Source organism: Saccostrea echinata, unplaced genomic scaffold, assembly GCF_033153115.1.
Source record: "Saccostrea echinata isolate AGI-Se365-2 ecotype Australia unplaced genomic scaffold, CSIRO_AGI_Sech_v1 ptg000003l, whole genome shotgun sequence".
Classification (NCBI taxonomy): domain Eukaryota; kingdom Metazoa; phylum Mollusca; class Bivalvia; order Ostreida; family Ostreidae; genus Saccostrea; species Saccostrea echinata.
The window spans coordinates 9,543,680-9,554,411 of record NW_026889752.1 but is presented as its reverse complement, the minus strand read 5'-3'; the positions used below and the strand labels follow the sequence as shown (position 1 = coordinate 9,554,411).

The following is a 10,732-nucleotide window of genomic DNA, read 5'->3' as shown; positions in this document are numbered from 1 at the left end:
GTCCTAAACTTTCACCAAATAAGAGGAATATAGAAATTAAGTATAGAAGTTATGCCACTTTCCATTCTTGTCGGCACGATCCTTGATCCCCATGCACTACACTTTTCTTGTGGAATACAACCCTCTCTGTGTTTTTTCTTTACGTTACATTTTACGTTAAATCAGATTGCTAATAATATTCCTTTTTTTTATTTGTGTCTGTTTTACAATTACAACATGAAACCGGAGAATGAAGAATGTGACGAGTAAACGGATGATGTTCCAGAAAAACATCCAATCCAGACCTTCTCTCCTGCTTTCATTTTTACAACAGCCATTTTACTGCATACCATATAGATGTCATGACTGTTGTTATGGCAATGGTTGTACGCCTTTATGTTACCATTCAAGTACAGAGCGGTGTAGGCGTATTTGTTGGTGGCCGTCATTGTTGTCCAATCAAATACGTAAACTCCCGATTTTGGAGCTATGAAAATTCCTTTAACGGCGTTGTATCCTCCTCCTAAATTCAAATTGACATCTTTAAATATGACGATGCTCCCTCCACTAACTGCCTGCGTACTTTTTGCTTTAGCGTCGAATGCTATCACCATGTTTCCTAAGACGAAAAGATTGAAAACTTCCATTGCATCATTTAAAATACATCGAAATAATATACAAATCTAAAATAAAAGATAAAGAGGCGTGATTTAAGTGTCTTACCTCTATCTTTGTTGCTTTTGCAGTTATCTTTTACATAACCAACAGCCACACAAGTTTTAGCGACACTGTCATAGTCGGCCCTGAAAGATTTAAGACTGGGCCGTGGTGACACTTTATCAGTCGCATTAATACCAAGAACTGCACTTACTCCCACAACAAACACTAGGGAATGCATTCTAAAATGATGATTAGATGAAAAATAGAATAAAATTTTTAACTTTTAGAAATTGAAAAGTTACATCTGAAGATAAGCTATATCTTAGTATATTTGACTGTACAAAGGCGAATTGTAATTTTCCAAACAATGATTATGAATTTCTTTTTTTTTTTTTTTTTTTTTATCAATAAACATATTTCAAGAACAAGATTCATTTGTTAGTGCCCTCGTAAATTAAAATATATTTTTTTACCTGCTTAGATGAAACGTCGGATTTTTAGTCTTGGTGCTAGTAGCAGATACCAATGACCGACTAACTCTCTCTTCTTATATATAATACATATTGCGTGATTAGACACAATTTGGTGACATATTGCAATGGTATCATTGTATATCATCAACGATTAGTACATATATCTTGACTATTACCATAAAATATATAAATCATATACTCATTAATAAATAAACTCTTTTAATGCAAAACAATGTATTATTTTGATTATAAATGATATTTTTATTTCGTAATCAGGGTCTCTCTGGATTCATTTCGTTGAAATCACATTAACTGTGTTTAAATTGTTTGTACGGGATTTGGATTACGAGATTATGAGAATTCAATGATTTCAAATGATAGTTATACCCAAAACAAAATGATGATTGTTTACTACATTATGATAAGTATTAATTTATAGTTAGCCTGATTTATATTCTATTATTTTCAATTTTCGGTTCCAGGAAATTTATACGATTCAATATGTTTTGGATACTCACAAATTCGATATTATTTTTCAGATTTGGATAATTCTTTCAACAGTTTTAATTACCTCTTACTGCCTTTTCATGTACGTCATCTATTTTTGTATCAATGCACAACATTATCAAAAGGAAACTGTGCTTTTAAACTGTATTTAACAAAGAAAATTTCATCAACCTTTAAGTATATGTTAAATATACGGACTATTGTATCATTGAGTTTATTCCTATAATTATGACCGTCTTGATCAATGGAAAAAAAAAATGAATCAGCTAAAACAGCCAGTCTTTCTGACATTTTTGCCTAAAGCATTGCATTTATTGATTTGAATTTTGGTATGTGAGTCTATCTTTATGAGTTACAAATCAGGTTTGCAATTTTTTTGGCTAGAATGTAATGGGGTGAAAATACACCATTTTTTTAAAATCAGGATTTCAAAATTCTAAATAAATGTTTGCCAATTTTGTACACAAATAGCTGAATAGCGATTCATTAAACTTACATGAATTATTGTCTCCCCTCTTCTTGATGGGTAATTACCAAATGTTCTGTAAATTTCCTGTCAATCTAATTCTATAATGTCCTTCAAGAGATCAAAACAACCATAATGCAATTCATTGGTGTTTCAAGTTTTACCTTTATAATGACTGCTTGACAGTTTATAATAAGACAATTTTAATGCTTATTGTATTTTTCCACCCCAATTTTAAACAAATTTAACAATTTAAATAACATTTTTATAGCAAAATAAACCTTTGAAATTTTGGAGAAAGATTTGTAGGAAAATGAAAGAGATTTCTGAAACTTTATGACAGGGGTTGTTTAAATTCAGTTAAGTTTATGGATCATGATCAAAAGTACAAACAGTTAATGAAGAAATGTGTTGTATATGCTGTGTATTTTGTCATCACTTTCAGAGAGTAGTGATATGGGTTCGGAGAAACCCAACTACAGTGAACCGGAAAATCGTATCACTGTTTAACAACGGATCAGAAAAAAATGGGTATGGAGAAAATTCCTTTTTGGTAGGAAAATGTATAATGATTAAAATATATTTCTTGATTTTTCAGGAACATTTTTTCTGAAATATTATTGAATCACCTGTTAAATATTATCACTGTGATACTTTTGAATTATTCTGCTTTGTACAGGTATACAAAAATAAACTACCTTCTCAGAGAAATGATAAATGTTTTTAAAAATTCTTTCTTGGAAAACAGAGGTCATTCATAAATAATTCTGCGGAAAAAAGTTATTACTAGGAATATGTGTGTACAATGAATACTGAAATAAAAGAAACAAATGCATAAGCAATATAAAGCAGTTTGTTTGCTATAAATGTGGGAAAAACCCCATACATACCTTTATGGTTGTCGGCGCTGCGAGGTTAGACGGTGAAGAAAAAGTAAAATTTTAGATGTGACCACTCCTCTCGAACAAAATAAAAATATTCTTTATGAATTCATTTTTTTGAAGGGTGTGGCCACAGCAAAAAATTGAAAAAAGACGAAAATAGTGGTGTATTTTGATAAAAAGGGGCAAAGTACACGTGTTCCAACGTTTTCTATACAAATATGACGTCATTAAATAGAAAAAAAGCCGTATACACTTTTTAAGTTCGATACTTATGGGTAATATTTTTATTGTGATTTTTCTTCTTCAATTTAGTTTAATTTTCCTGACAAATTAGGCCGATTTTGGCCCTTCGTGGGTTTGGCTCTTTAATATTCGCATCTTTTACAACGGAAATAAGTCAAAAAATAAATTTCAATCCAGGCATCCATTTTTTGGTTTGTATCATCTGTCCTTTAATTGAGATTTGTTCTTGTCATATCTAGGATGTGGTCTCAATACAGGGTCATACATGTGGGAGTGAGTTTTTACCTTTCATCACTCAGTTTACTACGGGTTAATTTAACTCAAGCTCTACATTAATATAATTTCTGTGCATCAGTAAAGAAATAAATTAAAATTAACCCTTTAATATATTTTGAAACAATTCGGAGTTTATTTCACCTTTACAGCATGGAAAGCTATAAAAGCTTTTTTCATTATTCATTTTTTTTTAAAAGTTGGATTCAACATTTTTTTTTCAAATGAAAATTCAGAATCAATTATCTCTTCTCTCTTGCCCTTGGTTAAAAAACAATTATCAAATGATACCTCATTTACAATCCATTAACAAATAAAATTGGTAAAGTATTATCGTCAAATGATCCACATACCCATACGACGAAGGCAAGGATAGATGTTTCCAGTGGAAGGTGTTGGAGTGTTCAAAAGTCAAATAAACTTTCAATGCTAAGTCTTGTAGTTTACATGAGCATAAAGTCCTTAAAACTTTTTTCATTATGCTATTGGAAAACGCCAGAAACACCCCTTTAAAATACAAGTACAAGAGCACCAAGGGCCTTAATGGTCATCTGAGTTTATGTTATTTTTCTATTATTTAAAGTCTACTTGACCATTGAAACTATGTAAGTACCTTTCATATTATCTTTTTTAAGAATTCTTGAAGTTCTCTAATTTAATTGACATTTCAATTCATTATTTACAGGGATTAATTATCATAGGTGGATAGCAAAGGGGAATAATTTCTTTCAGGCGAATACAAATTAATAAATTGACCAAGTGGTGCAGAATTTCAAAATTCTGGTAAAAATATTCTTGCTTATTACAACTTTATATATTCATTTTGCCTCATAGATGCCCGAGAGCAGAGATTTTCAAGAAGACATTGCATTTTCACTTTAGATTCAACATAGTCCCACCCTAACACCAGCGCCCTCGACCCGGGGGCCAAGAAATTTACAATTTTGGAAGAGGCACACCTGCTCATCATGACCATGTACTTAGTATGATTGCTAAATACCCTTGGGCAGAGAAGATTTTCTGAAAAAATAATGCAATTTTACTTTATATACAAAAGAGTCCCATACTAACAACACAACAAACCCCCCCCCCCCCCCCAACCCAAGGTTATGAATTTCAAGCTTTTTAAAAGGCATCTTTGCTCATCGTAACTATGAAATTACTTTGTCTGCTAAATATCCAGGGGTAGGGACCCCTGCCACTGGGGCCCACAAATTTAGCAATTTTGGAAGAGGCGTCCAGGCTCATCATAACCATGTATTTAGTTTATCTGCAAATTATCTAGGAGCAGAAAAGACGATTTTCAAAGCATTAATGCATTTTCTCAATAATATCAATATAGCCCGGCCCTGACACAAGAACCAGGGGCCATGAAAATCACATTTTTAAGAGAGGCACCCTTGCTTATCATAACTATATAGTTACTTGATTTGTTTGCTTAATACACAGGGGTAGAGGAAGATTTTCAAAGAAATCTCCCCTACCAAAATAATGCACTTTCACTATATAATCAATAGAGCCCACCTCTCGCAGAACCCCTCCCCCTGGGGTCACAAAATTTTGGAAGAGACACCCTTTTAAATCACAACCATGCACCTAATTTATCTGCAGTGGAAGAGAAAAAGATTTTTTTTAAATTATGCATTTTTACTGCATGTTCATTAGAGCCCCACCCTTACTCCAGAACCCTCGACCTTGGGGCTATAAATTTCACAATTTTGGTACTACAATGCTTATTTCAATCATGCCAGCATGATGTCCAGGAGGTAAGAAGATTTTTAAAGATAACACTAATTTTGATGATTTTAGCACCACCCCTACTATCCCAGGGGAGGGCAGGGACCATGAAATTTACCATTTCTGTTCTTCACTTAAAGATGTTTTATGCCAAAACTGGTTGAAATTGGTTCAGCGGCTCCAGAGAAGAAGCAAAAAACGAAGGACGCACGACGACGGACGAAAACAGATAACATTAGGTCACATGGGTGACTCCGGTGAAAAACCCAATTTTATTTTGTGAAAATAAATGATTTTAAAAGTGTTTGATGGGCATAAATAAATATACCGCGGATTTTCTTTATGAGTCCGTATGCCATTCAAAAAAAAAAAATGATTTCAATGCCAGTCTTTCATCTAATACGAATTATACGAAATAATATAAAAGTAAGTTATAAATAATCGTATATTTTTTTTATGAAGTATGCAATTTATATTTATATTATATTTGGATATTTTAGCTTTTTGTGTAATGTACTTGGACATGTACATATAGACGGTTAAATGCCACGACTGCAAATTGCATTAAATTTCCTGTCTATACAGGGGTTTTGAAATGACAGGTTTTGTAAAAGGTGGGTTTATTTCTGTTATTTGATAAACACAATGTAAACCTTTCCACCCCAGACAAACAAACAAACAATAAATAATTAAAAAAAATAAAATAACATAAAAAATCAATAATTATCACATTAACCCTTCCCCCTTCTTTCCGTTTTTTTTCCGTGTGAAGTTCTAATTTTATTACATAAATATTAAAGATAAACTCTGTAATTGAACAATTTATTTAATATTCTGAATAAAGTGCCTTTTCTGAATTTTTAAAATGAAAAATACTTTTTAGTGCGTAATTTAGACTCTGGCGATAAGTGATGATGCTGTGGTTTATCATGAACAAGCGGATTACAAATAGAATGTCAATTATTAAATAAACACAACTGGACAGTTTTTAGTAATATCACTATCGTTTTTAACTACTGTTTTTTTTTCCCGAAAATACACAGAACATTTCAGCAATATACCCATATAAATACTCTTTATATACCTATTTGCTGAGTACCCTCCTTATACATTTTAAGTATACAAGTACTACAATTTAACAATACAGAAAGAGGAAAGTGTGTATTTTGTGCAAAGTGGGTAATCTTATTTGGGAGAGGAATAAAAATAAAACGTGTCGATTTAAATTTATACAAGAAAAAAGGGAAAAATTATTAGAGGAAGTAAAAGAACATCCAACTATCTATAAACTGATTCAGTTTTGGTTGTATACATTGTCAATTCATCATAATAGACAGTTGAAAGATTTACTGAGAACAAGAGATCATCGCTATTTCTCCAATTTACCTAAAGTGAGCATTTTGATCCATGGCCCTCTTGATTTATTTGTTCTTATTTTAATAATCCCAAAAAATACATCCCTAAAAGAATTTGCCAGGGGGTCATTATTCTACGGGAGTCATTTTTCTTCACGTTGCAATTGGGTATGCAGATTTTAAGGGTGATGCCACTTTTTCGACAGGAAAAAGGGTCATTTTTCGACGTCAAGTAATGACCGGATTCATTTTTCAATGTCGAATAAATACCGGAAGTCATTTTTCGACGTCAAAAAATGACCCCCGTCATTACTGGGGTCATTATTCGTCTTTACACCGGCACCAAAGATATAGATGATGCAGGAAAAATTTGGAAAAAAAACAACAACAACAACAACTGTTTTTTTTATATTGACGATGAAATTTTGCTTGCTTGTCAAACTAATATGTACGCATTGTCATACTTACAATCATTAGAATTGAAAACCTAAGAAAAATAAAGCGCCAGTCCACGAACTTTCTGCTCATACCCTGCAAGTATCAATATAGTCTAACCAAAGTGTAATAATCTTATACAAGATTCAAATCGCATTATCTCTAACTGCACAAGCTGCATGGACCCGTTAATGAATAAACTCTATTTCATAGTTTTCTTACCGGCTCTAGCCATTCCTTCGGAGGAGTGGCGCAATTGACGTAACAGGAGAAAGCACACCATTCTTGAATTATGCATATTTTGGATTCAAAGCTGAAACGTATAAAGTTGCCAGTCAACTGGAATTTTCAAATTGTATCCATTCATTACAAGTGAAAAAAAAAAGAATGCATTCTTGACAAAGAAAAACATTTTATGAGAGAAGTCCGATAAGCTCCCTGTCTCTCTCTATCTCTGTTTCCATGTTTCGTCGTCTGACCACGAGGTTAAATTTGATAATACTGTATAAGTATTCAAGTATGCTAGATGGAGACCTTACTCTGCAACATGAGCATCAATACTGAGACTGCAAATAAGATCATGAAGTTCAGGATTTTAAGCTCATTGTTTAGTCATCAGGTTTTCTTGAAAGCCAGTGACAGATTATAGATATTGGAAGAGTACAGGTCTCGTTTGATCTGCATCTTTGTAATAAAAAATGATATATTGTCATAATGTGCGCCGAGGTAGTTTTTGGTCAATGAGTGAGTCCTGATCCTGATTCAACAACGTCATTTGGATAAGGTTAATATGTGTATCAACATAACAATTGCTCTCAGGAACGTTTGTTTCACAGAAACATCATTAAAAGTTTTGAAATAACTAAAGCATTTCAGTCAAACATAAAGGCGGCACATATACACACTCATGGGTGATAAATGTAACGTTCATGATTTGAAATACTATTCTATTAGTGATGCTGCAAACATAAACTTAAAGAAAAACAAAACAAAACTAAAATTATAAACAAGAGTAAACTTTTATTTCAAAACATGAAAAGCTATAAGAAAAAGACATAAGTTGTATAAATAAATATTTATAAAATAAATATAGAAAAAAATACTGTCTCTAAATGAATTTAAAACTTTTTTTTTCTTTGTACACACGTACCGATGACGCAAAATATATTTCAGTGTCACTCTGATTTTTTCTTAGAAATTTTATTTACATTTAAATAATAAATAAATAATAACAATAAATAATAAATAATAATTAAGTAATATAAATAATGGTTATTATTTCCGGGTTAAATATTAACATGTTTCGTTCAAAGTAATAAGTATAGAATATTTAATCATCTGAATCAAACTAAGTGGAAACTTTCTGAAATGCTGTGCAATGGGCAGACACAGCTATATGTACAATGCATATATCAACATGCATTACAATACTATCCTTACTCATCATGATTCTAAAGGTAGATGTTTTCTATTTTTTAACCACTAACAAATCAATATCAATTACGAATTTTGCTGATTTCATATAATTTATTTTTTTAAATCATGGCGAAACATCTCATACGATATATATTTTTTCTGTAATTCTGAATATGTGATACTTTGTCTAGCTCTGTTTCCAAGACAAGTGAGACATAAAAAGAAAAAAAAAGATACTACAGCATGAGTTACACACTCAAAAGATGTAAATATCTCCTTTGAATTACTACATACTAGATCAATTCTCAATATGATCATGATGCAACAGCTAACACTGTTTAGGCTTTAGGTTTGAACGACCTGATTTCAAAATCCTCAAGGTCGAGCCCGAGACAAGACTTCAAGCCTGATCAGCTGATAACATAACATCTGCCCATTAAATATAGAGACTAAGTTTCATCTCTGCTCCTCCAAATGATTCCCAGTAGATTACACATTGAGTAAAGATTCTTCCAAATAAAATTCTTCCAAATGACATGGAAGTACTTGGAATTCCAAATGCATCCAAATACTTCCAATGCAAGTAATTCCATACCATAATATATCTGAGATCTGAGCTATAGATAGGCAAGGAATGTAAATAAAATAGTCATTCATATAACTATGAAGTTCTACCCATACACCCCTCCAACCCCTAAAAAAAATCGGAGATGTCCACTTTATGGCATCAATGTGACGTCGAAAAATTACCCTTTTGCCTGTAGAAAAAGTGGCATTACTCTTAAAATCTGCATATCCTACCTGCAGGAAAATGACCCCCGTAGAAAAATGACTCCCTGTAGATTTTGTTAGGGATATACATATATTTTTTCTTTTTGATTCAAAAGACTAATAATTATAAATCAAAAGGCCCGCGGACCAAGATATTCAACAGTATACGTAAAATAAAGATACAGGAATGATATGTTGATCTCATTAAATCTTTCGAATAAAATGATCTGTCTTCTAAGATAAATTGACAACATTAATCGACTTTAATCTACACTATTCCAGAGAGAAAGAGAGAGAGAGAGAGAGAGAGAGAGAATTATTTATAATGTCTATCTATCTGTCTTTCACTAATTAACAACTCTCAATGGATAGTTTTCGATAGAAACGATTTTAGCAAGAGTTATTTCCCGTTGGTCGCCATATTGGAGGTATACAAGCCCGAATTCCTTCATTATTCAACCAATTTAAACTTGTCATACTGGGCAATTGGGTGAAGATAACACAATTTTTCTTGCGAATTTATGTTAACACAAGCTTCCTTTGATTCGTAATTTTAGTATTTAAAAGATTTTTGGCCTTATATTTCTGCAACACAAGATCAGAATTGGTTGCTCAAAGAGGAAAATTCGCTAGTTGGACCTCCAAGATGGAGGCCAAGGGAAGTAACTCGCAGGGAAAATACGTCAGACGAAAACCATCTATTGCCAATGAGTACAAGACTAATAAAGTGATATCTTCAAGTCCTTGCTTTCTTGGCTTAAGGCGCTTCTTATCTTACTGACTTGCAGTTGTAATTAATCATATACTCATTGGCAATTGAAAATTGTTAATTACATGTAGTAAAAGACATATCTGTTGATCAAGTTGCATTTGAGTGTATATATTTTTAAATAAGTGATTTTAAAAGTGTAACAACGTAATTTATGGACATATAGCAGATATATCTTACAATTTGAATAAGACGAATTGTGTGATGTTTTAAATACTTTTTGTACATTTTCATTCAAACCGAAAGAAAAAAACACATTAATTATCCATTGTATATAGCAGACAAAAGTGCAAATACAAGCAATTTTAACCTAAACTGCAAGTAAAACTTCCATGAAACCCCAGAAATCGCAAAGGAATGGAGTCAATACAAAAACTTGAGCATGCAGATATCCATATTTGGTCCCCAAAGTGCAACTAATCCATGTTCTTAATACATGTACCATCGTTGATTTTCAAGCCTGCTCCCCTTTATCAGAGTATTGATTGATAAATCTTGAACAAAGAAGAAATATCAAATATGTTCGAACAAAATTATGCTTTGCTACGTTGTCCAAGCAAATACCAAGTTCGTCTAAACAATTCAAAAACAATTTAATTTACTTTCTTCCAAAGGTTTTTAATTTGTAAGAAGGACGAACTTTTTTGTGTCCAAATATATTGTTCGTCCGAACGAAAGAAAACCTTGGTAAAACCATTACCTTATTTGGCTTTTTTTGCGAACAATGATTTTTTTCTAGGCTTCAACGGCTCCATACTATTGAT

The 10,732-nt window shown here is 32.1% G+C and overlaps 1 protein-coding gene across 1 annotated transcript; it reads right to left on the bottom strand.

Annotated features, from left to right (window-relative positions):
• Positions 1–209: 209 nt before the first annotated feature.
• Positions 210–877, bottom strand: LOC133178442 (complement C1q tumor necrosis factor-related protein 2-like). The gene is made up of 2 exons (XM_061313141.1): positions 703–877; positions 210–598 (listed from the first exon to the last, which is right to left on the bottom strand). The coding sequence occupies exons 1-2, from the start codon at positions 875–877 to the stop codon at positions 210–212; spliced, it is 564 nt and encodes a 187-aa protein (XP_061169125.1).
• Between the last annotated feature and the right edge of the window lie 9,855 nt (positions 878–10,732).